This window comes from Neurospora hispaniola (genome assembly GCF_033458365.1).
Source record: "Neurospora hispaniola strain FGSC 10403 chromosome Unknown B0T23scaffold_4, whole genome shotgun sequence".
NCBI classification, from domain to species: Eukaryota; Fungi; Ascomycota; class Sordariomycetes; order Sordariales; family Sordariaceae; genus Neurospora; species Neurospora hispaniola.
Window position 1 is genome coordinate 3,744,737 of NW_026944409.1, and position 26,027 is coordinate 3,770,763.

Below are 26,027 nucleotides of genomic sequence, written 5' to 3' on the forward strand. Positions count from 1 at the left end.
TACCTAGAAAGAGAAGCAGTGGTTGAGCTTGTAGCTAAGCGTACGGGATTAGGTAGGGTAGACTTAGAAAAGGAAGGCACCGCATTATAGGACAGGTAACTAACTGGGCTTGTAAATAAAATCGAGTTGTAAATTCAGTTTTAATGTAATAATACGCCATGTGCATCTGGAAGATGTCGACTCCGTTACTGACGGTACGTTAGTAGCATTTCCTCGAACGGTTTTCGTATTCCATCCCCGGGTTCGCCTTACTTTCAGCATCGTGAACAGTCGCTGAACAACTAACATCAGACTCTGAGACAAGCGTTACACTAGGTCTACAATAATCCCCGGAATCGCTACAGTGTCGGCGGAGCGCTTGGCTTTCTACTACCGTAAGCGACCTACGCACACATACCCGACTACCCGACTACCTACCCAACAACCTACCTACCCAACTAACATCGTGACCACCCTCATGATATGTCACATCTGATCACCAGGACCAACCCAGTAAACTATTCAGGGGCACACACCATCACTTTCACTTTCACTTTCACTTCATTACACGCGCCAGCCGCTGGCGGTCCTCAAGGGTCCTGTTTTATGCCCAGACACCACCTCTCTAAGCGATAGAAAATAGGTAGTTTCCTTACCTAGGAATACCTAGCGTAGCGTAGCCTTGCACGCGAAGGTTCGGTAAAGTAGGGTATTCCGAACATGGAAACCAATGCATCTAGAAGTGGTCCGAGAGGTTGTGTTGAGGGTACGTGTCAAGTGAGACATATCACGCTCTAGTAAGGATATCTCTGTCTCGGACCCTGAAGAAGACCCTTAAAGATTCTTCAAGATCACACGCAGGCACACACAAGACGCAGTCAGCGCTAAATAAGCGGTAATTGCGCCCACCGGCTCCTGGTCATATTCGATCGGCGGGGAAAAGAGAAAAAGAAATTAGAAAGGAGAAAAAAAATAAAGAGAAAAAGGAAAAAGAAACAACGAAAACTATAGCGCTACAATCACTACGGTACAACGGGGCGCGTCCTGTCTAGAGGTTAGGTAGAGATCGAGGCGCAGTTGTGAAAAGGTCCGTTAGGACTCCATTTGAACCCAAACAGCCCGCTCAAAGCAAGTAGTACCTCTACGCGATGCTGCCTGGAGGAGGTAGACATTTTGTCTTAGAGTCATTAGGTAGCTAGTCGATGGCCAGTTACACCACATCAATGTGTATGGTAGACCGTATGTAAAATGGAAAAGAGCCTTCCGATATTCTGATAGGGCTGAAAGTCTCCAATCAATACTTACACTTACGTTCATCAGCGGAGACAAAGAGGAATCAGGGTCTTAAGAGGTCTGTCTGTCTGTCTGTCTGGTTTAGGGGACCATCACATGCCCACGCCCACATAAGCCCCATCTTGAATCGGCTATATTGAGCGGCAACGGGGAAAGCCTACCTACTCGTTGATGATTCGGTGTGCATGACTTGGAGTATTTTCTTTTTTTTTTCTTGGGAGGTTTTTCTTTTGACAGATATCAAGGGACCACTTACCGGTGTTCCGTTTCGTTAGTTTAGGCGCCTAGAATGAGATTCGGCAATTGATTTGAATTCTTCAGCGTCGATCGTACCTAATGATACCGTACTAATGTATGGCCAGCGAGAATTAATGCAGGTAGGGACTTGAGTCGTAGTGATCTCCATCAGAGAGACGTCAATCAGATGCTGCAACGTCGGGGATCGGTACTGTGTAGGTATTTCGCTCTCTTTTGAGGGGGATTTTATTTTCTTGGGTGGGTTGCAGCACTCTACCTCACTGCATGCGAGTTATGCCAGCATTTTACTTCTTCCACGCCTTGTCACAGCATGAGACTTCTCCCCGTGAGGGGAACGTGAAGATGTTTGTCGACGTGGCGCGACTAACGAAGGCCTCATGACCAGCAAAAGTCTGCAAGATGAAGGCTTTCTTAAGGTTGAAATACACATCGAGACGGCAACAGTATGTGTGTGTGTGGGCAATGACATGATAATTTCGGAAAAACACGGCGGGACGGCTGTCAGCGTCTCATCCCGAGTCTGACTTTTCTGAATTGTGATCAAAAAGTCAACTGGCGAGCAAGGCATTGGATAATTCCCAAGGTGAGACAGCAAGTACATAATCATCAAGTAATTGCAATTTGCTTCCACTCGCTTTCCGCCGTGTCCAAGGGCCCGGTGAGACTGAGCGAAGGAGACCGTTGAGATGCTGTACTTGTGGTGGGCGAGTACCTGTAAGAAAAGATCTTCAGGAACTTGTTTGTTCCCTCCGTCAGCACGGCGATCTGAGAAGTGATAGAAAGAGACAACTGTCTAACGTCTAGACTACCTAGCAACTGTGGGTGGTTGTGGTGGTGTGTGGTTGTCAGATGATGGATGAGCTAGGGACCGGCGCGTAACCGAATGTCACCCCCGGGGCCCGTCCCGTGATGCCCGCGCCGTTCTTTGCGGGTCAACGACGACCATCCGACCCGCCGACCGTGACCGGGCCAGGGAACGCCGCAACGGAGGTTTCATAACTCCACTTGGTTGAAGTATTCCGATGAAAATAAGAGCCAAAGATAAAATCGGAAATTTTACCGATTATTTTGTGGTTGTCCACTATTTCACCGAGACAAAACTTACCTTACTCGCCCCCCTCCCCACCGTTCGGACCGTTCTACCAAGCGTCCACCTGGCTTTCCATGTTGGTGGGAACGGGGATGGACCCTTTTGTTGTCCAACTCATCACGAGAACTTCCGACAACTTGTCGTGGCGAGCTTGCTTGAAAAGGGACCTTGGAAGTTGGAACCATGCATGAAAAAGACCTGTGATGTTCGTGGCCGTGCTTGTGTAGTGCTGATATTCGCCGCCGGTAACCATCACGGCGTTTCAAGACAGGCGTACGGAGTGTCCAGAGCAGGGCAAGGAGGCTGAGCAAGTGGACAGAAAGGCGTCGCGTGACCTTGAACATGGTCGTGATGTCCGCCTGAAGCTCTGTTCTCGGCCTAGAAAAGTTGCCTGCTGGCCTGCTGTGCTGTGGATGCCCGACGACCACGGGGGAGCGATGACGGGTTGCTGCGGGGAGAGTCTCGAGAACCATGATCCGTAGCCGGTTGCGACTTCATCGCCGCCGGCGACCAGTAGCTGGACACGTATTTGGCCGTCAAGGTCTTCTGCCACGGGAAAGCTCGGGATGCGAAGTTGCAATGGTCACGATGGTTCGTCTTGCATTGACTCGGTGGTGAGGGGTTACCGGGCTGCTTACAGATCAGATTTTGACAAGGCAGGCGGCGGGTCCACCCTGCCTCCCCACGGCATCATTTACAGTACTAACAGCTTCAAACTTAGAATTGAGGCATATCTGTTAGTGATCCCCAGCTCTAGCCCACAGGCTCAAGCGTGTGGCTTCATCAGATAGGTACGCTGCACGCATGCTAGCCATGCAAAACAGGGGAGCCACGGCCAAATTAATTCAAAGTTCTCCACGACAATGGATCCTCGACACGGCATTATCGTAAGATGCAAATCACAAAAGAAAACCACAAAAACCACGGGGCGGGGGGAGGGATTTGATGTGCAAGATTTGCGGGGTCTCCAGTCGGGCCTCCGGTTCGACGGGGGGAGCGCGGGGTTGGCTTGAAGCTTATGCGGGGCGCGGAGGGCGCGTCTGTCACGGCCGGGTGGGAAATGGTGACGGAGGCCTCGACGAAACGGGGTCTGACTTGTAGGCTGATGCCGCCACAACAATTCCTAGGTAAGAGAGTACATGGCATTTCAAACATTTTCCATCTCCCACAACTGCCGACGCCGACATGGGAGTTTGGATGAAATCTGCTAAACGGTGGCAACTCCCATGCTTGGCCCGGAGTACCTCGTGACCGAAAACATATATCGTCAAATGACTGACTAGGGATGACTTCAGATGAGGAACGCAATTTCTTGAACCGCCGGTGCCGTTTCGGCTGTAGTGTACTCTGAAAGGACTCCATAGCAGGCTCTGTAATCCACGGCCTCATCTCCCACGAGCCACAACGCCATCTTGGAATCGCCGTATGTAAGCCTCAATTCCGGGGAGACAGCAGGGTGGGAATTGACGCGATTCAGGGTCCAAGGGTAGTGCGTCATGTGGCACGCTTGCCAACATTCTTACACTAGTGTAGGGTCCCTCAGGCCCCCATCTTTTATTTGACCTTTGCCCGTTCGAGAGGGTCGAATTTGCCTGCGCGTATCAGATGCTTTGATTACCAGACTGTTGGGCACTTTGTTAGATCTTAGCCTTGTAGATCTTGTGAGCTTATTCGAGCAAGTGGTGTAGGGCGCTTGGGGTAAACATAATTCCCCAAGACATGGACAGCAGCAAAAGTCGAGATCGTTCCCGACTCTCGGCGAGAGCCTCACAAGTCACAGCCGGCGCTGCCTAGGCTTCCAGGCCGTGTCGCATCTCACTCAGCCTCAACTGCCGAAATACGTACTATGTACTGAGGAAGGGGTCTCACGTGCCACGACACTGCTGCTGCGTCTTTTTGAAGGTTACCCGTCTCCACTTTCGTCAGGCTCGTTTTTTGTAATTTCTCTCTTTTCCTTGGGCGCTCCCTCGAAATATGTATAGCGGAATTAAACTTCGTATTATAACGGAATCAATTCGGCCTGCCTCGCACCAACAAAACCTGAAATGCTTGCGAATGTCACAGCGGAATGATTCCTCTGCGAAGGTTGGTGATGTCTCATGTTGCGAGTGTTAAAACGACGGATTTGGTAGTTTCCACTATTAAACGGATGGTTTTGGTGTCAGACGGATATTGCCGTGCTCTTAGGCTCTGTTTGGCTGAATGTCATCTGAGTGTCAAAACGGAGCAAGGTGTCCATGTGCCGTTGAGCAAAAGTGGAATTCATGCCATGGAGTTGAAGGGATTCGGGCGAATTCTTACTTTCTTTTTTTTTTTTTTTTTTTTCTTCGATAAAATATTAACATTGCAAAGTCTCAGACTTCAGCAGCAAGTCGTAAGTTACAACCCACAGTTCCACCGAAACCCCGGAATCATCCCACTTTTCCCTCTCCCCCATCGCCCTGGCAGCGGAGGACATCAACAAGAAAAATGCCTTACAAAGACTTGGATACCTTGGCCTTTGGATCGCCCTCCCAAACGGCCGGCCACTTACCGTCGCGTATTCCACCCACGTGTTGCCCTTTCACTCCTCCATAGTGCTCCATCCGTTGTCGTGTCAACTCTAGTGTAGTGTACATAGTGTATCCAAACAGAGTCGCGTGAGTACCTCGCGTGAACACAGCCTGTTTGTGGCATTGCGCTTTGCTAGCCGCGCAGCAGCCGCGATGCCGCGATACCAGCCAGGTCCAGGTCTTCCTAATGAATTTAACCGGCGGTTGATGTTACCGGATCTCTGGATCGGATTCTTTCTGGCGTCTACAAGGTCACCATGGAACATTATTATGGATGGAAATCGCCAATGCAGTAAACTACTGTACAGTATCTACACACTAGCTAGATCAGTGCCGCAATGTCAAATTGCATAATAGCCGCAACTGAACTCGCAGGCAGCCGCAATTTAGGGACGTGACCTGCAGAGAGAGAAAAAAAAAGTTTTCACAGCAACGTGATGATCATAGCAATTCGCTTGCGTGGCATGTTGTACCAACACAAACCAACCCATCGACAGGAATGGACAATCAGTTGTCACCTCATCGCCCAGGTCCAGGGCGTTGGTTCCTGGCGGAAAAGCTGCAAATCCCAACTCGGCATGCAACTCGGCAAAAAGGCCCGAAAAAAAAAAACAGATCAACAGTTTCTTGTTTGCGTGTCTGAGACGGTCGGTGGTCCCTGGACGTTGCATTGGGCAGCCACACCACCACACACACAAAACACAAAACTCTGTACAGACCGTCGGTCCGTCTGTCACCAGTGAGCACCTGTCGCTATCTCGCTTGTCAGCTGCACTGGCGTTGCCTTCGCCCTCGGCCAAGACGGAAGTGGAAGATCAGAGGTTGCGTGGGCTCACTGGGGGGGGGGGGGGGGCGGAGAATGCCGCATATGGACCTGTACGGAGGACATGGTGCGGCGTGGTGTGGGGCCGTGGTGGAGCGTCCCGGTAAGGTCTTGCGCCGAGAGGCCGCCGAAGGAAGGCCGGGAAAAAAAAGAAGTGGATTGTGAAAATGTGAGTGTCTGGATTTACGGACGGACTAACTGCGGAGCACATGCAGCATCCGTCGGACAACATGGCCCGGAAGTCTCTCACCGGTCTCAGCTGGTCGGATACCGCCGCCGCCGCCAACAACAACGGACGGACACACTCTCGCAAGCGGCGGGAGTGCGTGCTTACAAAGGAAACTATCGATTTCGCGACATGAACAACAACACGGCCGAACACCGCGGGAGAAGCAGTGGAGCCACCGCGGGAGAAGAGATGGAAAGTGCTAAGACGCCCGAAAATTCCCGGACTTGGCTGCCTTTTCCGGCTATGCCTCGGACACTACACTACGAGTTCACCTATCGCGGATTTTGGATATCCCCATTTCCCATCGATTGCTCGGTATTCCTATTTTGTCATTGCCGTAAGACTTGTTTAGTCGTTCAGCTACACCAGCATCAAACTCGCCTTCGCTTAACCTTTAAAGTTAGTCTACATAGTAGACCAAAACACTAAACTAACCCACAAGATAGCGAACTTCTCGAACATTTCCACTACCAGCTAGCGAACACTCCGCTATTAACATCATTATCATCAATCTTTGTATCTGTACCCTTTAGCCCTTCCACTTCCTTTGCTCGCTTCCTAACATCGCCTGCCGGCCTGTAAATTATCGGACATTAATTACCTATGACAGTCCTGCCAACAACTTGTCAAAAGAATCCGCTAAAGTTTCGAGACGGCCCGACTTTTTCTTACTTCTATATCCACTTGTCGCCGCCGGAAGGTTTCCGTTCGGCCCAATCACGCCTGTCGGAGGGGGACTTGGCCTTGTACTTGCACGTGTAGGAATCTTGGCGCGTATCTCTCTGAATATCCCGTTTTTTTCTGTTACTTACATTCGCTAATCTGCGATTGGTTGGTTGGAAGCTCGCAAAGCATGTACATGTCAGGTACGGTACGGTATGTTCCGATGTGACTTCCTTTTCAACGTCTGATATTACAGGATCTGATGTACATATTTGCAGAATAGCCGAACGAAAGTCACGTAGTGAAGTACACCTAGTAGAGGAAGGACTGGACGAAACAAAACATCGATCGGTCCGAGCTTGTTGTTTGGAAGTTCGGGACGGTAATGGGTCTCGATTGAGTATTTCTCTACGTGTAGAGTAAAAAGCATGTACATAGGCAAGACATGCAAGCCGGCCGGTCATATCGTCCCCGTAGCATTTTTGCAGCTTGGCTGGTTTTTTGGTTCGTGGTGTGATAAGATAGGATAATCGCGATTTGATCTTAGATCTATCTCGGCTATGTGCTTGTTTTTCCTCGTGTATCTGCATATATGGTACCTATCTACGTCCGCGCCGCGTTTTGTGTCCGACTAGCATTGCAGGTGAAGCATGCATGCAAGAACCATAAGTGTAAGTAGGGTAAGGTACCTTTACAGCCTTGTAATCTACCTCCAGTTGGCTGGTTGTCTGTCTGTCTTTCTTGATCTAGACGACGGGGAGGTGCGTGATGTACGTGTTGGTAGCCGATCCGAATCAACATTCTACCCCGGAAAACCGTCATAGGATACGGAGATCATTGCCTTTCGTATCAAACAATGATGCTTTTTGTCCGAATGGTTTTCATCATGTGCAAGAGGACTTACAACATGTTTACCGCACATATGTACATGTACATATCTTTACATACGGACGTAGGGCTATGTGCAGAGCCGACTGCAGCACACTTGCACGCTCCGTATCCGATTCCGTGCACACGGGTTTTTGTTTTTTTTTTTTGCATGACTGACACCTCTACTTCAACGTCAGTCAGTCAGTCAAGAAGTCCCAATACTCGACCACAAGATGCCGTGAGACCAACAAGTACCAAACACCATATGACATTGCACGACCTCTGGCGGCACGGTGACACTATGCGTCCCCGGTAGTAGTAGTGTAGTGTATGTAGTGAGTGTGGTTCACGTAGCAGAGGTCCAGACCGCAGACCAGGTTGTTCAACGTCAAGAATGCGGGGGTGGAGACCAGACGCAGATCCTGGGGACCCATTATGACGGGGACACAACATGGCGAACTGGTCGATCATCAGATCGGGGACTTGATATGTTGACGACTAGCGACAGGAATCTTGAGGCAAGTAAAGCTAGCTGTTGACAGTTTCGCCTTGCGCCCCTTCTTTCGATACGAGCGGCGGGGAAGGTTTGACGTTACAGCTGCATGTAGATAACCGTCATCAGGGCCTAACTTGGGGTTTTCGCAATGATTTTGGTTATGTCTGCCACTTAAACTTTTCTGTTTCCTCGGTTTCGATGGATGTATCTCTCTGACAACGCGAAGTTGATATGTCGATGTTTTACCCCATTTGTGAAGTCGGAATTTCGTACGGGAAGGTGAAACATAGGTAGGTATCATTCCGATGGTGATCAGTTCCTTCCGTTTAATAAATATTACTATAGATGTTACAAAACGCAACTTTTTCTTCTTATCAAGTGCAATTCCCTTTTCGTTCCCCGAGCGTTTCGCCTCAAAGGAATTTATTGGCATCCCCGAAACTTAATAGAAGATACCTATGTATCGTATTTCACCAGAAATGCTTCCGCGCGCAATTCGCTGACACGCAGCCATTCGCCATCATACAAACACAAACCATCAGCTATGCTTCTTTTTCTTCCTCCTCATACCCAATCTTGGGTACGTCGTTGGGCAGCAAGACACCAATGTGTCGGCGGCTCCTTGCCTGCGCAATTTACTCGGGAAATGCCATCTCATCCACATGACCCCGAAAGGATTTCATGCCCGTTCGCAAAAGTAGGACGGATCCGAAGCGAAGACAGGAACGGAAGGTACAGGTTCACTCCGGGGTCATTTCGCGACAGATTCCTTTTTCGGGGGAATCACTAAATGTTGCAAAACACCGACCGAACCGAGGATCAAAAGGTTGCAATCCCGATGTGTATAACATGGGCTAGAAATATGGGGAAAAATGTGAAGCATTGAGGGTGGAATTGTTTAAATGAAAGGAACGGACGCATGGTAATCTATTCCACGTGTCCTGGTGGGACAACCTATCCTATCTGGGGAAGTCGGAGATACCTAGCGTAGATACCTAGGGGGCTGTCAATTGGGTTGATAAGTAGGTAGGTAGGTAGGTACTTGAACTGGAATTTGGAAATGCGATGTATTTTTCTTATATCTCTTCAAATGCGTGATTGTTTCGTCATGGTCCGTCCGTACTTTCAGTCTCAGCCAGGCAAGTGAAGCTGAAGAGTTACACTTAGTAATTCAGCAAACCACACCTCCAGCCTGACTAACCTCGGATGTCGTCGTTGTCAGGGGGAAAAAAAAATACAAAAAGAAGCAACGAAATACTACCGAAAGCCAAGGAACGGATTTTCGTCTTCCGGCATGGTTAGTTTTCGAACACGAAGACACCAACCACCATGGCATGTCGCCAAACCAAACAACGAAAAAAGCCCAATAGGCCGAAAAATGAACAACAGCGATATAAGATTTGAGAAGAGAAGAAGAAGAAGAAGAAGAAGAAGAAGAAAAAGAGTGTGGTTGCAAGTCTGTCTACTGAACAGGGGTACTTTACTGGTCGCCCTGGTATTCACTTTGTAGTCTCCTTTACTAGTAGCAGCACATCCTGCACAAAAGTGCGTGGAGCGTGGGGGACATATATATCAAACGCTAATAGTGCCTCGTTGGACCTATAAACGCATACGCATTCACAAAGCGATAGTTGACTATAAAACCGCTATATTGGCGGACTGCGACTTTGCTTACACTTGGGCGAATAATATGTATGTGTAGCATATTTCAGGTGGTGGTTTTAGCTTGGGATTTGAACGAAAGAAAGCGCCGTTTAGGAAAAAAAAACGAAGATAGGATAAATGCCGGTATATATCTTGTCTCTGTATAACTTGGTTAAACTTAGCCAAGGACGGACGAGCAAGTCCCTTAATGAATTTAGTAAATTCAGGGAACAAAGGGCAACAGAACAGCACGGGATAGCGTCCGGCACGCGATTATAACAAGACTCATATATTCTCTTTGACGGCGGGAGATCCCCGTGCAACTCGACCGACCGAAAGATCGAGGGCGGCATGTTCAATTTCATTTGACTGACTGTTCCGGACAGTCAAATAAAACAGTCATTTCACCCCTTGTGTTGGAAGTCGACATTGGAAAAGTTATGGTATTGTCGAATTTCGAGCGCACATGATAGCGTCCGTCCGTTCGTCCGTCCAGGGCAGTCTTGTCTTGTATAAGTGGCAATCAAGAGAAACATAGCTTATTCCTTGTCCCTATCAGTTGTCAGTTTTGATGGATGAACGAAAACGGAGGGTACACAGTAGTAGATCAAGTGTAGAGGCAGCTACGTACCCAGCTCCCTGGATTTCCGTCCCTTTTGATTCAGAATTCAGCTGGTTACTATGGCTGTCATTTCAGTTCAACCGTCCCACACCCACAAAATAGAGCGAGAAATGCAGGATTAACAGGTGACTTTCCGACCAACCAGGTTACAGTTTCTCTTCTCCTGGATAGCATGTCGGAAGGTGGTGGTTGCCCCCCTTTTTCCGCTTTCCCGTTTTCCCGTTTTTTTTTCTTTTCTGGGTCCCCAGTAGCGCAAAAGTAAAAACGAAAAGTGAATTTGGGGATTTGGGCGTGTTAACATTAAGCGACACAGTGCTGGCTTTCATGTTTGTTCCGTCGTCGCACTCCGTTTGACATTTGACGATTACCGAGCCGTCAGTCGTGCGTGCACCGGACGAGCCTCCCGCCGTCGTTCGAACAAAACAACACGCACGGGGAGAGTAAACAGCGCCGGCCGTCCAGGTATCCACTTCCCCGGACCTGGAGTACGATTATCAAGCGCCCCCCGAACCCCCCGCCCCCCCCCCCCCCCCGGGGGGAATTGGGAGGGGCCCATGTCGATGGACGTCAGGAACGTGTGTGTGTGCGTGTAGATTCCCGATAGAGTCGTTTGTGAGCAGAGCAAACATGGGGTGACTTTTAAGCCCTCTTCACCACCTCATTACACGGAGCCTTGTTGTCATCGGTCTTTGCTCCCGAACTGCCGGGTATGATTATCTCTAGGAATGGGCTTGATTAGGTGCCTCTTCATCTCTCGACGGCAAGGCTAGAAATTTCAGAGATGCAATAGGTCGCTCTGCAGAGGCTTGCTCATAAATGAACGGCTTCTCGTTTCATAAGGCCACGCAAAGCCACGCTTCTGATCGCCGTTACCGTCCGTCTGGAAGCGACAGTAGGCATTGCAAGGCAAGGCAGGGCAAAGGCAGGCAGGTTAGGTCATTTCGAATCAATCGTGATCCTACCGCGGATGATGCGAGCCATCCGAAGCTCCACAAACGCATGTAATCGCCTGGCTTGAAATTGCAGCATTTCGAACCCGGACATGACCGTTTGGGAATACCGGGGCCGTACGAGATAAAGGCATGGTGGTGAGGAAGGCCGCCCGACCGACCGACCGACCGGCTCTGTCTCCGATAGCAAATAATCCCTATCCCTGGACCGCTGTGATGAGACTGGTGCTCACGTGCCGAGAAAAGGAAAATGCCTCGATCCCAGGCAGACTGCAGGGTTGGATAAGTAATGCTTGAACTTTCCTGGGAGGGAAAACGAATATCCACCCCCAGAACAGCGGTGATCCACAAAAACCCCGAGGCTAGAATTGATGCCGAACTGCGAATGGCCCAATGCTATGGCGTCGAGAGCACTGTTACACCACTCACTGTACACTAACAGAAGGCGTGGAGAAGGCGTTGTTGTTGACAATACCCGGGGAATGGACCGAGCATTACGCTCAGCTATCTTATCAAAGTCAAGACCAACAGTTACAGAGGTAACAATTTTTTATTTATTTTTTCCCCTTTCTTTTTCATACGGAAAAGAAGAACAGCGAGAATACCTACATCTGTCAGATGTGATCGTTTGCAGTGATGGCAAGACGCTATCGTATCCTTCCGTTGCCGGAGATCCGAATTTCCTTTTCCTAGTGCGTCCGCGGAAGTTGAAGTTTTTCGCCTGGCGGGTGCGAGTCCACTGCAAATCATCATCAACCAGGGACACTGCGAGCAGTGAATGAATGAATGATACAGCGTGGGGTGCATCGTCGATTCGCATGTGCCTAGTTGCACAGCGCAAAAGACAACAAGAGACAAACAGACTCTGCGATGATATGTTCAGGTCCAGAAGCTTGGCTACCTAGGTTTGTTGGTCAACACTCTCCAAGACATGATGAGTGCAACCAACGTTCCGCGGCAAAATCCAGACTTCTCCCCTCGAGGCTGAGGTCATTGTCGAAACGTGGCTGGCCCAGAAGCGTACGGCATCCTTTTGGTCTTTGGCAAGACGGCATCGTGATGGTGTCTCGATGGCCGACTGTTGTCCAGTGAGAATGGGGTTGGTATGGCAACTGACCAAGTCCCCGCATATGAGATATTACTGGAACCGGCCGCGTACAAATCTCATGCCATTGACTTGCCACGAATATGCTCAGCGGACGGATGGTCCCCCAACAAGCCGTACCAACAGAATGAGGGCTGCCGTCCGCATGCGCCTTTGCGAAAGACACATTGTGAGATTCGCTGCATTGCGGTTTGAGACGGACGACGTGAGGCCGAATGTGTTGTTTTACTACGGACGGGTAGGCAAGGTGGGAGTGGGTTGTTGGCAAACGGAGCCGCCTGCGCCCTGTGATGAGGAAGAAATCACGAGGTCAGGTGGGAGGCATCAGGGAGGGGCAAACTGCCCTGCCCTTGGCCCCTTGCTGCCCTTGCTTGCACCGCCAGACGCCGTCACAATCACAGCCGTGCCGTGCCAGCACTCTGGATGGCTTCCCGCAGTCAGTCGATTCGTGTTCCATTTCCATTGTTGGCCGGCGGCGGGGCGACCCTATTTCAGGCAGGCTACCATTCTACCTACTCGACAGCAGTGCTGGATTGAGACGCAATGAACGACCATGGAGTGTAGTCTAGAATCTAGTGTACATAGGTGGGTATGTATGCGGAATGATGGGCGGATGGTCCCAATCTTGTCCGTCAGTCTCGTGTGCTTCTTTGCCATGTTGGTTGTTCCAATGTCGCCCTGATGAGCCTGGGGGGGGGGCCGGAAGCAGCCATGGAACGTTCGTTTGGAGCCATGCAGAGGGCATTGACAGGACCATTGACGATGAGGACTCGTGATCATCGAGTTGATCTCCCACAAGGGCCTCACTGCCGCGGGTTGTTGAATTGCCGTGCCTCTGGTGCTGAGCGCGTGCAGACATGGCGAGCAGGGGCAGGCGTCGCAGAGGCAGATTGCAATGCGGGCCAACGGTACGGTACCTCTGCTGTAACATTGGGCGACAGGTGTCCGGCACCCGCCGCCGGTCATTGCATCACGCACAGACAGGAACAGAAAGCAGGTTTGACACTTGGCAGGTCCCTGGTCCTGAGCACTGGCCACTGCACTCACAATTCCCAGGAACGCCCAGGAACGCTGAGGTTCAAGAGAGTCAGCGTGGCGATTTGCGGGGAAGAAGGCCTGGGCTTTCTGTTCCAGCTTTCGAGGCCATCTGACTGAGCACATGACTTTGCCGCTGTCCAATTCGAAAGGGTCCGTTTCGTTGCACCTGACCTGTGTGTGCTGATGTCGGTCGATAGGCCGAGCTGGGAGAATGATCGACCGTTTTCAAACACTTTTTGGGACGACGTGTTGGCACAGCGAGAGACAGAAACATCGATGACAGCCGCCAACGGCCATCCATCGTGATTGATATGAATGCATCGGCCACAAGCATGGTGACAATGAAACCTGGATTTCCGGGAGATCTCCCCGAAAAGCCCAACTCATCATCATGAAGAGGGATGGCAATCTGGGAATCCATGTGGGAGAATACACTTCCCATTCCAGCATCGTGGTGGTTGCCCAAAGCAACCCATCATTCCAGTTGAAGCACTCTACTACTCTTCTAGTGTACCGTCGACATGTTGTCTGTCCCTGGCTGGGCCTGAGCAGCCGACCGTTTGCGATGGACACCCAGGCACGCCGCAAAATGCAAACCGTGGGCTGGGGCCGAGAATGCTCCCGAAACCCCACAGTTGCCTTGATATCCTGAATTGGTCTAGGTGTATGTGGCAAGCTAAGCCTCATGCGGTATGTTCCCTGATGAGTACTGCCCTTTCAGGTATTGGGGGCGGATCAGCCCCAAGCGGAAGAGATGCTGCCGTTGAAGGCCCTGAACCTGGGTTCCAACGCCAGTCGTTGATTGTGCCCTGCCCCAGATTTGATGCTCCGTCGGGGCGATTGATGCTGATGCAATGCAGAGCGGATTTGGACTTGTACACTACAGTTCGTTTGGCATGTCACTTCCACTACGACGCCGCCCTGACGGTCGTGTCAGACTGTGGTGTTGATCTCGAGTCCGTGATGCTGTTTTTGAAGGGATATGATGGCCGCGGCGATGCACCTCATTACAAGCCACACAAGTCCAACTGCCTTGCCTGACATGTGGAGTTTTGGCTGTGATTTTCGTCCGTTCTAGTATATCTTGCTGTGAGTTGGACTTTGCTGGAACTGACTGAGTGGGTGAGAGCATAAAATCGTGGTGGACACGGGGGCAGCAGAAAACGGACGACAGTGCAAGGGTGACTGACTGACCGGTACGCTGCACTGGTCAGTTACCCATTTCGGTTGGCTCATTTTCACCTGCGTACCGCTCCGTACTCACGTACCGTAACCCCCGCCGCGCCACCACGGCACCCTCCACCCTCCAATTCGGCCCTCCCATTGCGATGCCCTGCACCAAGGGGTCGCCGGTACGTATTGGTTGTAAGTACCTGTACTGTAACCGACCGACAACACAGTTGCCCGAGCAAGGGACAAGGGGCCGAGGGTGGACGGTTACGGTATTGGAACCAATTGGCCTTGTTCACCGCGTCTTGTGAGCGACCAGGCAGTCTGGTACTGGCCAGTGGCCCCAGGGCCCCGTCGGTCCCATCCCGCGCTCCAGTGCCAGCACAAGCAAAGTTGGATGACCGCACTCACTCACTCACTGCAGTGTCGGGCAGTACCTAGAGGTACGTACTGTACCGAAATACAAGCAGGATGAAACCAGGACAGGGCAGTGGAAACCAGCGAGCAGTCACTTGGCCTGGGCCTCCGCTTCGATTGACTTTGACGTCCACCCCTTCCTTCCCTGCCAATCCCATCCAGCCTGCCACTGCCAGTACAATTAGACATCAATATCCTGTCCCCCACCACGCTCCGAATCCCTCTCCTGTTCGACCTTTCTCGTCTTTGTCACCATCTCCCGTTCAACACCAACCACACAACATCACAACACCCCGGACACGCATTGGTTTCCAACATCCCGACTCCGACAGCTTTTTAGTAATTACTAATTGCTGCGACTCCCACCACACGAACCTGCCCCTGCGCTTGGTAACTGTGGAACTTGAAGGAAGCACAACGACGACGACGACGACATTCACGATCTCGACGACAACGCTTCCAACGATTACTGAAGGGAACAAAGGGTTGCAACAGAAGGGAACCTCAACTTGCATTTGAAGCGACTCCTGCGCCAACACTCGCACTACTCACTTTACCTTCCATCGCCGACATAACCAGACCCACCACAGCCGGCCACGAAGTCGAAAAAAAGCGGGCACCCCCCAAGCGAAGAGATTTACACACTTGGGACAATCCGTCACGAACCCGTCGACAACAACCATCACAACAACACCAATTCCATTCTAGGTCCCAATTGTCATCCGACACTTGCTGCGGAGCCATCTCAACTTGGGTCCACTTTCGGTGCAGAGCAGATCCTGATTCCACAAGCACTCCAGGATCGCATCCGCTGAAAGCAACCGTGAATACAACTTCACAAACAACTCACGTCGACAGAGACCATCAAGCAACAGCCGCACCAGACCCCCAGTCACAGGCTCGACTTTCGCGGTCGTTTTCGCGAAGTTAGCCGTCACTATTCGCCCTACTTGCACTTGTGCGTCTGCTCGGACCCAGCGAGCAGCTTCCCCCCTCATCATGCCTCTGTCATTAGAGACGCCCGTCCTGCAGGTCGACGCCAATGTCATCCACAAGGTCGACACTACCAACCCCGCCAACCTGTTTAGCATGTGGACAGGTACGAGCCCAGTCTCCTGACTCCCTGCCCTTGACCTACCCGCATGGCGCCACCCCTGCGCCCCAGTAGCAACTGCTAACCTTGGACTCTTCTCCCTCTCTCCAGTCTTTGCCCGCTGCCGTGACTCCGTTCACCAAGGCCGTCGCCTTGAAAACCTGAGCTGGCGCCTCTGGAACCGGGAGACCTTTTGCTGCGAAAACGAAGTCGCCGACATCGAGTCCTCTGCTACCTGCCAGCCTCAGGACATCCAAAGGTATTCGGCTGGCGAGGACATGCCCCAACTGTCTGGTAGTGTGGATTCAGCTTTGGATGAGGAAGCCGTTGACTTTGGCAACGACACCGACGCCGAGCCTCTCGAATACCTCCGCCCCCGGATACAACGGCAGGACTCGTGCGCCAGCAACCGCAGCCGTGGTCGTGAGCGTCACATCACCTCTGGTGATCTCGAGAAGATGGTAGTCTCCATCATCGAGGCCAAGGAGCCTTTAAACGCCCCTCTCCCGAGCATCACTCTCGTCTCACCTCCCGTCGAGGAGACCAAGCCTGCGCCTGTCATCCACCAGCTCGAGCGGTCCGGGTCGACTACGACAGAGTCTTCCTGCAACACCTCCGAGAACCCCTCGATGGAGTCGCTGCAGACCGCTGCATCTACCGAAGCTACCACTCAGCTACGACCCACCATCGTCACTCGTGGCTTCTCTGTCTCGCCCTCTCAACTTCCCATCATTCAGCGTGCATCCGCCCATGCTTCTCGTCAGCCCTCGCCGAGCGTGATTCCCGAGCCTACCGATGCTCCTGCTGCCAAGCCTGTCCAGCCTAAGAAGCAACAGGCTCGCTTCGCATTGGGCGCGTCCAACTCGGGCGACGATTCCTACACTGACCGCGAGCAGAGCTTCGACCACAGGAAGCAACAGATCCCTCTTCCGCCTAAGAAGAAGATGTTCCAGGTCGGCAGGGGATCATCTGAGGAGGAGGAATCCCTCCGGGACCTGAAGAGAACAGGTGCCCTTAGCAAGCAAGTCGTCATCCAGGATAGCTCGGCCATTAGCGACGACTCGGATAGCGACTATGTCGACGAGAGCGCTATTGATGACGATGATGACTCGTCCGACTGGGAGGATTCGGTTGAGGAAAGTGGAAAGTCGAGCGTGGATGACAAGTTCAACTTCCAGCGTGTCGACTCCAAGGTCAACCTTACTTCTCGGCGGTCGCTCATCACCCTGATGCTGCACAACAACACCCGGGCGCAGAAGCTTGGCAACATCGCCTCGCAATCCACTTCGGCTATCCCACGCGCCCGTACTCAGCTCAACGGACCTTCTATGGTTCCTTCGCCGAACGACTCGGACGAAGCGCCGTTGATGATGAGAGGCAAGCGTGCTCCTCCTATGCGTCCCATCAACGAGATTCCTAGGTCTACCGCCCAGCCCATTAACGCGGTTGCCACCGGTTTCCACCACCAAGCTTGCCTGTCTCCTCGTACCACGCGGCGTAACATGCTTGCCACCGAGCTGACCGAGTCCCTTCGCCGTAACCTGCTCTGGGAGAGATCCCACAAGAACTCGACGGCCACTGCGGTGCTCAAGCGTCGCCACACTTCTCAGGATGTCGCCAACCTTAAGCAGTATCCGGAGCGTCCCTGCATGAAGGACGACAACGACAAGGAGCGTTGGGACCAATATTTCACCAAAAATGCTTATAGCGGCTATCACGCACAGGGTTGGTAAACATTTGTTACCATCCTACATTACTTATGCACATATTCCAACACAACAAAAGATACCCTTGGGGCCCATTAACTGGGTAACCCAATTGGCAGACCGGTTCGGCTGCCGTGTACACTTGATTCCAGCATTGGGAGCGACACACATTTAACGAACTTCACTGCATGACCCGGCCGGCGTTTGATTGTTTTTTTGATCTTCTTTTGGGCTCGCGCATTGTACGCATCAGTTTGGCCTTAATATTCATGTTGGATCTGGGTCAAATGGTCTTTCACGGGCGGGACAGCCTTGGGGATTACAGGCTGGCGTGAAACGGCCGATGTTTACAATGATGGCATCACTGCCCTGGGTTCATCAAAGGGAAATGGGGGGAAATGGGGATAGGCGGGTTATTTACTATTATGCATTGGTTGCGGGCTTCTGAAATCAAATTTTCTCTTTCTCTTTTCTCATCTGGCAACATTGAACGGCGTTTCTTCTACTTTCTCATCACATGATACCAAAGCCCTTGCGCATTTGCCGGGGTGTTTCTTCTGTCTGTCCTTCGCGGTCCCGATGCAACATGCAGACCGCTTCTCACAAAACTTGTTACCTTTCACATGTTTCACACTAGTGACTTTCCCTTTTCATGACAGGCCTTCTTCGCGCATGGATGGGGGGAGGGGCGGGGGAAAAAAAGGACAAAAACGAAACAGCTGCTGGCTGCGTGTACGATACTTTTGACTTTTTGAAGAAGCTGATCGGTCAGGGCGCCGCGCTACGCTACGGTCAAATCCGTCGGCGTGGTTCGCGCTTCCGCCCAATCTTTTCTTGACAGCAGAGCAGGCTAACGCCTAGCGGAATGCAAGTTGTTGTGAGAAGAAAACAAAAAAGGAGAAAGCGAGCGAGCGAGCGAGCGGGCGAGCAAAACAAAACGCGAAAACGCGAAATTTTTTCCCCGAGTTCAAGTGTCTACACAAAAAAAAAACGGATAGTGATATTTCATAATAATGTTGGTGACGGAAGGGCAAAAAATAAAACGGCGGCGGCGAAGGACGGACGAATGCCATAATGAGCCGCTTGGTGTCTTGCTTGGGGTGCAGTGATGGAATAGGACCCCAAATAGCAGCATGCTTATTATTATAATCTGTCTATCTCTTGGGAGCAAACCGAACATTTGCAAAAGGATTTATCAAATCATTTGTTGCTAGAAACTTTTTTTTGCATGTGAAAGCCGCTTGATTTGATTGATTGATGCTATGTTGTGTGTCGGCGGGGGTGGTGTTTGGAGCCTCAAATAATGGCGGCGGTTATGGTACCTAGAGGTATGTATTCAACTGTTACACAGGCCAGGCAGGCCAGGCTAGGCAGGGCGGGGCAAGAGGAAACGGATTAGCATTAATAGATAGGTAGGTAGCTTTATTAGCACCATGTACTTCTTTTCTTTCACGTACTTACTGCCCGTTAAAAAGGCTGTAGACTATCCATTCGTCCATTCATCTTCAACATTTCACACTACACGATGGGATCATCAAGATTTGCACATTTCTCTTAATCTTGGGGGAAAAATAAATTGGTTTACATAGTAGGTACGATCTTTGATCTCCAATGCGGGAATGCGGGGGAAAAGTGGGAAAGAAGCGAGACGACGAAAATCGCGTCAATCGATAGTACCTGTATGTAGGTTCTCCTCATTCTTTCCTTTTTTTTTTTCCCATCCGAAGAAGAAAAGTACGACGTTGGGACATACATACATAGCCGATCTTCAATCCGATATTCTCCGGGCGGCCTTCAATTTTCGGAGAGCTTCTTTAGTCTACACTACCTACCTAGGTACTGTACAAAGCAACGACGAAAGACTAGCCGTTGAGCCAATAAAATTGACGGTCATGAGAAAATGTAATGTTCTGGATATTCCCCGAATGCGTGGGATCTTCATCCCCCTTTTACGTTGTTTCGGTAAGTATCTTAATGTACGCTGCTTGGCCTTTTTGTCTCAATTACCCCACGGGGTCATGTTAATCTGTCCTTGGGTAATTCAGAGAGAGAGAGAGAGAGAGACGACGTTTTGTTGTGCGACGACGACGAATGACGAGGCCGGAAAGTTAGTCAGTTAGTTAGTTCAGGGATACAAGGGGAAGCGGGCGGACCTGAGGTTCGGCGGTCGGACACTCTTGTTGTCGTCGGGATCACGATGAGTAGGATGAGAAGGGATGAAGGAATGAAAGTGAGGGGATAAAAGCCAGGCACCGACCGCACGGGAGAAAGGGAGAAATGGGGGCATGTGAAAGTAACTGAGACTATCTTACCTCTCAACCTATCTACCTACTACCATTTACCATCTATTATCGCCAGCGACTGCGAACGGACACGATTTACATTTAGGTATTGTCAAGGTTCCAACACATAGGTACATACGCACAAAGGGAAGCTAAGAAGTCGATGGAGGGTTGCCAAAGACGTCATACTTCAACCACCTGAACCGTCGTAGTCGCAGCGCATCTAAATCGCAAACTCCAACCCAGACAACAAACACATTCACCGTTCTAGACGGAGTCTTTGCGAGCGCTCTACTTGCCTATCTACCAACCCACCTACCTCTACCACCTATTTGTTGCATTCAATCCTCCAAAAGGGAGGCAACGCTCACCGCTTAGGTTAGTTAACTTGCCTAGAGCACTAGGTAACTTCCCGCGAAAAAGCCGTAAACCCTCGCGCGTCCCGGGATACCGTTTTCTGTTGGCGCCGCATGCCGCTTTTTTGGGGGTCGGGTCGGAGCTGTTGGTGATCGACGGCAAACTACCCTTTTCCCAGTAGACTAGACTTGTAGAGTATGGATAGCGCGAAAGGGGATTGTGGTAGTTAGTTGCCAGGGCGAGAGAAACAGAAAGAAAGTCCAGACATGGAGAAGATAAATCGGCCGGGTGGAAAAAGGTTTACCAGACTATGCTAGGTACTTAGGCTGGGGACACCTAGAACGGTGGTCGGTGGACGATAGGGTAGGTAGATAGTCTACTAAGAAAGAGTAGTAAAATAGAGGGGAAGATTACCGGGGCCGGTCATTTTCGTGATTTTAAGAGGATGTAGCAAATAGCGGCGCCGGCGCTGGTCACTGCCCGGTCCGTCAGCGGGGTGCGAAACTAAGTACTGTACCTACCGGGCCGTTCTGCAGCGTCCTGTATGTACACACTGAGCCGCTTTACAGGTTTGAATTGCTTCCATAACGAACGGGGCGTCTTGTGACTTCATGTCCTGCCAGATATCGAGTCTGGAAGGAATGCAAAAGTCAAAAGATCAAAGAGCCCATGTCACTATCTCACCGCCCGCATCACCACTGCAATCACCGGACAGAAAAGGACGGACCGGTATGATGTAATTCATCCCATATCTCTGTACCCCAACTTCACATGCCAAATGTCACGATACCCAACTTCAAATCTCCAAATATTCTTCATCCGATAATTTGGAGGGTAGATGCTTCCTTTGTTCTTGAGCACGCCCCCAAAACAAAGGCCCTCCACAGAACCATTTCGTCCAAGGGTCGAAACTACCGGATTCATCCACGCTGTTGACGGGGATTCCTCCGACATGAATTTATAGAGCGGATGGGCTTTGACACTCCTAGAAACTTCTTCGATTGTGCTATTGGCGCGGAGGGTAGTGGCTTGGCTGGTCACATGTGTCTAATGTCCGATTACTTTGTGCACTCGAGATAGCCTAATGAAGCTGAACAGGGAAATTTTGGAGCGATTCCCAAGCAGCGCGGTACGGACCGGTTTGTTAAAGATAATTACTATATTGTTTGCGGAAGAATGGAAACAATTCAGTCGGTGCCGGTGCATGCGTGCAGGCGATGCAGGGCAGCACTTAACCCTAACCCAGGCATGTCGGTCGGCCCTGCATGTGGTGCCTACGTCTAGGTACCTCACAACCCATATCAGTCAGGGCCGACGGTACCTCTATTCCCAAAAGCATTATTCACTACTGGAAACCTTGAGAGATACTGTAAACCTTTAGCCCTTACATCTCCATTCGGTGGTGTCATTTTGCGATTATTTCCCATGGTCACTCCAAGGAACCTATCACGCATCTTCACCCGTTCCCCTTTGTCACCCATCACCGCTTCCTCCCACCTGACAACATGCCAAACCTATCGCACCTTCCATACCCAAGAGCCTCCCTCACATATGTACTTACTCTGATCACTAAGCCCTTACCAACTTCACATTCTCAAAGAAAAGACAGAAGTGGCCGCCTCGCAAGGCACAACTTGATCAGTGCGGTCCTTTGACCATTGGGATCTGGGGAATATTACCTAGTCTCAAAGAGTGGTTGGAGGTCTAGACCTCTGTCCGTCTTTGTTTACATTTCGAGAATGCGGAACTCGGTTCACGTGTGTCGACTGAACGGGCGTCATCCCAGCCGTAACCGGGGCCGGGGCGGGACCGTAAGAGGAAGAACAAAAGAAAAACAGTTGTAGAAGGGGAATGGAACTACGTCCTATCTAGTTTTGTAGGCCGTAAGGCACGTAGGTACCTAAGTTGTTGGATAGTGCGTTCATGTTGGCGGAAACATGTAGCTTCAAAAGATGATCGAAAGTTTAGAGGTAGACAGGTTTCTTACTACCTAAAGATAAGTTGGGGTTTGTGTGATCCTAAGATGAAACAACAGTTGCAGAAAAAAAAAAAAAAAGTACACATTCGTTCTTCAATATGATTTGCATTGCCAACACACTCGTTAGTTATGTAAATTTACACGAGACTTTTTGATGCTTTAGGTATCGTACAAGCTTTTGTGGCAAGACATCCCCTCCCCTTCCTTCGCCTTGGCACTCAAACGCCTGGAACTGACACTTGGCGATTAAAACATTGATTATGTCCACCTACGTAGTAGGTACCTATGCCAATGTGTTTGTCAGTTGCGTTGGAAAACATTTACTTTCCAATGTCTGCCGTTTGACGAGTCAACTCGAGTGGACGACCACACCATCAACTCTTTTCTCAGTGCTGTCGTGACTGAAACTTCCTGACACATGAAAGCACACGTCCAAGCACACACCAAACAAATCCACGTGGGAATCCGGAGGGAGAATGATGGCATATATGACAGGGCGCATAGGGGACACAGATTCATATTTCAGATGTCTCTGACCTTCTTCTGAATCAGGGAAGAGGAGAGAAGTTCTTCGTCAAGTGTGTGATGCACAAGGACAGCGGCGACTTCAATGTAATGCCAATTCGCTGGGAGTGTCAGGGACTTTACGAAACACATTGAAGCAAAAGGCCAAGATGAGACGGTCTGGCGTCCCGAAGCCGAACGAGAAAGTCGGCAATCGGGGAGATCTGGTAACATGTGATAAAGTAGAGATCGTCCAGGAGCGTGTCTGTGTGCGTGAGGATGTTTTGGACTAGTAGGTTTGTTTTGCGCCGGGTCCAGTCCGCTCGGCTATCCAATGTAAACTTTCGAACTCGGGCACATCGAGGAAAGAAAAGGAACATATTAAAATAAAATAAAAAATAGGAAAAGGTAAAATAACAAAAGTGAGAGGTAGCACAAAGTACCCCCCCCCTTTCACGAGCCAAATGGTGATCCGGACCCAAAAGCCCCAAAGTGGATGAAAAGCACAAGCCATGCCTGCCACATGGCCTTTGTCGTTGTCCGGGTCCGGTCCGTGTTTCCATGTCCAGACCAGACCAGATCAGATGTCCGTCCGCTGTGGTATGTGCCTGGCCCCGTTTAGTCTCGTTGGCGATGCACGGAGATAGTTTGACCCGATTTGAAACACACCGTTAGTCAGTCAGTAGTACTGCTCGGAAAGGGGTACAGTAGGCACGTAGTTATCTGTTCATTGCAGTTTCCTGATTGCAGTGTCGATACATACACGGGCATTTACTAGAAAGAAAAGAAAAATGGGCCCGAATCCTTCAGACTGAATGGACCTACATACATACGTAGAACTAGTGTGTAGAGTGTAATAGAGCCGAAAACCCACCCTTCAATACCTTAGCTCGGGCTCACTGACACGAGACTCCAGGGGACGGACGGACGACGGACCAGATGAGGTGGCTAGAATCGATTCTTTCCTCCTTCCTAAAACGGAGGACCCGAAATCAGGGGCGCCCGGTGGGACCTCTTTGGGTTTTGCTCTTGTTTTGGAATTGTTCTGGAAGGCTTCCAGACCCGGAGGTATTCGTCATTGTACACAGTCCTCTGTCGCGGGATGGAGGTGGGAACGTTGGCCGATATACCGCCGCCGCACAAGTTGCACACACCTCCTCCGTTCTGGTTGGATATGTAAGTACCAACCAGTACAGTCGGGTTCAATGCCGACGTTGACCGTGGTCAATATTGCATTGGAGTTTACTCAGTCAATGCTTGCCCCAACAGTTGTTGTGTTCAAGCAGTGGTACTTTGACCTACCTCTCGATGTGGGTTTTCGGTGCGTTGGCAGGCAGGCAGACTTTTTGATCGATTTCACTTTGTTGGTCACGGTACCCAACCATGCGAGTTGAAGAATTGGCTGACATCCGCTCAAACCACACTGCTCGTCAATCTGCCTCCCCAACAAGCGGTCCAATGATGTGTTTGGGATTGTCGAGAACAGTTAGTCGTGTCCTCTGAGCTGGTAACGAACTGGTATGAGATGTGAAGACCCTGAACCGGACGACTGGTTGACACATGAGGAGATGTTTACATTGCAGACAGGACCCACGAGACTTTTTGGAAATTGCAGGCTGGGTTAACTAATATCTTGGCGCCGGCAACGACGGGGATGTTTGTCGTGGGATGGGGGAGTAGAGGTAGGTCTGTATGGATACATCATCTCCTGTTTGCATGGGTAGAGAGGTGTTGTCCGCATGTATCAAGGTGAGAGATATCGTGATGGCCACCAAAGGACCGATCAAGGAGGGAGAGTCCAAGGAGAAGAAGGACCGACGATGCGACGCGGTGTATGTATCATGATGGTCAAGGTAATTGGTGGTTGGCAAGTCTGCCTCATCATCCCACCGACTCCGAACGTCCCCGAGGCCGGCCGCCAGTGTTTGAAAAAAAAAAAAAAAATTGCAACCGTCACGATCCATTCTTGTGCATGGAAAACGAAGGAGCTGAAGGAGGAAGAGGATTCGATGGAAAGTCGGTGAACAAGCCGGGCCGGCATCACCTTCCAACCACGATGCAAAAAGTTAGACCGTCGCCGACAAGTCTTATCGCCGGCAGCTGCAGTGTAACCCTCCCTTGGCTGGAATTCAGCGGGCCGGATAAATCGACTGTGTGCCCAGATAGATCCCCTGTGTGGAACCGGTCTAGCCAATAATTCACCCATGTTCTCGCCCGCCAAATTTCCACTAAAATGACATGTGTGCAACATCTACACCAAAATTGCATAAGGATTTATACAAACGAAGCTTTCTAAGATGTTAATTTATATGAATATACTAAAATTGTAGAATTTATATTTATACTAGTATATATAATCTATTAGTATTGGTACTGCTGGCTCGACTGGGAGAATTAGTATAGTTGTTGGGATTGTTGTTGGTTAAATAGTGGCGGTTAGTAAGGATTTAAATATAGTAGCTACTATAAGGGAGGGGGGGATATTATTAACTAGCGGGTAGGTTAATAATATTACTATTATTAATACCCTTAGTATATTAATAACGGCGGCGGGGGTTAAATTCGTTATTATTAATTCGTAAACTCTCGTAACCGTACTTCTAATTGTGCCTCTCTTTGCTATAATTCTCTTAATTTTTAGAGTTGTATTTTTAATATCTCTATCTCTAACTTTACGTTTTCTATTACCGCTTTTACCTCCTACTCCCTCTAATTAACTAATACTATTTTAATTATTCTCTTCTTTTTAAGAAACTATAAAGCTTTAGGGGGGGTATTATAAAATAAATTATATTTAATATTAAAGGAGGGGAGAGGAGGGAGCGTAAGTATAGCGGGTATAGGCTAGGCACTATTACAAACCTTCTAACGGTTAGTAATAATTAGAAGAGGGTTTCTCTCTTTATAT

The 26,027-nt window shown here is 50.2% G+C and overlaps 5 protein-coding genes across 5 annotated transcripts; 2 read left to right on the plus strand and 3 right to left on the minus strand.

Annotated features, from left to right (window-relative positions):
- Positions 1–5,476: 5,476 nt before the first annotated feature.
- On the minus strand, positions 5,477–5,876 carry B0T23DRAFT_380853 (uncharacterized protein). Its single transcript, XM_062837229.1, has one exon. The coding sequence runs from the start codon at positions 5,841–5,843 to the stop codon at positions 5,559–5,561; it is 285 nt and encodes a 94-aa protein (XP_062693387.1). The 5' UTR covers positions 5,844–5,876; the 3' UTR covers positions 5,477–5,558.
- A 183-nt stretch (positions 5,877–6,059) lies between these two features.
- B0T23DRAFT_316085 (uncharacterized protein) lies at positions 6,060–6,357 on the plus strand (the record flags this gene model as incomplete). Its single annotated transcript, XM_062834903.1, has 2 exons — positions 6,060–6,098; positions 6,211–6,357. The coding sequence occupies 2 exons, from the start codon at positions 6,060–6,062 to the stop codon at positions 6,355–6,357; spliced, it is 186 nt and encodes a 61-aa protein (XP_062693388.1).
- A 6,013-nt stretch (positions 6,358–12,370) lies between these two features.
- Positions 12,371–12,742, minus strand: B0T23DRAFT_404929 (uncharacterized protein; the record flags this gene model as incomplete). The annotated part of the gene is made up of 2 exons (XM_062838947.1): positions 12,371–12,547; positions 12,695–12,742. The coding sequence occupies 2 exons, from the start codon at positions 12,740–12,742 to the stop codon at positions 12,371–12,373; spliced, it is 225 nt and encodes a 74-aa protein (XP_062693389.1).
- A 3,216-nt stretch (positions 12,743–15,958) lies between these two features.
- On the plus strand, positions 15,959–18,338 carry B0T23DRAFT_153004 (uncharacterized protein). The gene is made up of 2 exons (XM_062832573.1): positions 15,959–16,298; positions 16,404–18,338. Exons 1-2 carry the CDS (start codon positions 16,199–16,201, stop codon positions 18,023–18,025), a joined length of 1,722 nt encoding a protein of 573 aa, XP_062693390.1. The 5' UTR covers positions 15,959–16,198; the 3' UTR covers positions 18,026–18,338.
- Positions 18,339–22,798: 4,460 nt separating this feature from the next.
- B0T23DRAFT_153018 (uncharacterized protein) lies at positions 22,799–23,207 on the minus strand. Its single transcript, XM_062832574.1, has one exon. The coding sequence runs from the start codon at positions 23,132–23,134 to the stop codon at positions 22,916–22,918; it is 219 nt and encodes a 72-aa protein (XP_062693391.1). The 5' UTR covers positions 23,135–23,207; the 3' UTR covers positions 22,799–22,915.
- Positions 23,208–26,027: the final 2,820 nt, after the last annotated feature.

Coding starts and splice junctions, on each gene's coding strand:
- B0T23DRAFT_153004 (XM_062832573.1), top strand. CDS start 16,199: ATGCCTCTGTCATTAGAGACGCCCGTCCTGCAGGTCGACGCCAATGTC. Junction 16,299..16,403: donor CCTGTTTAGCATGTGGACAG/GTACGAGCCCAG, acceptor CCCTCTCTCCAG/TCTTTGCCCGCTGCCGTGAC.
- B0T23DRAFT_380853 (XM_062837229.1), bottom strand. CDS start 5,843: ATGCAACGTCCAGGGACCACCGACCGTCTCAGACACGCAAACAAGAAA.
- B0T23DRAFT_153018 (XM_062832574.1), bottom strand. CDS start 23,134: ATGAATCTGTGTCCCCTATGCGCCCTGTCATATATGCCATCATTCTCC.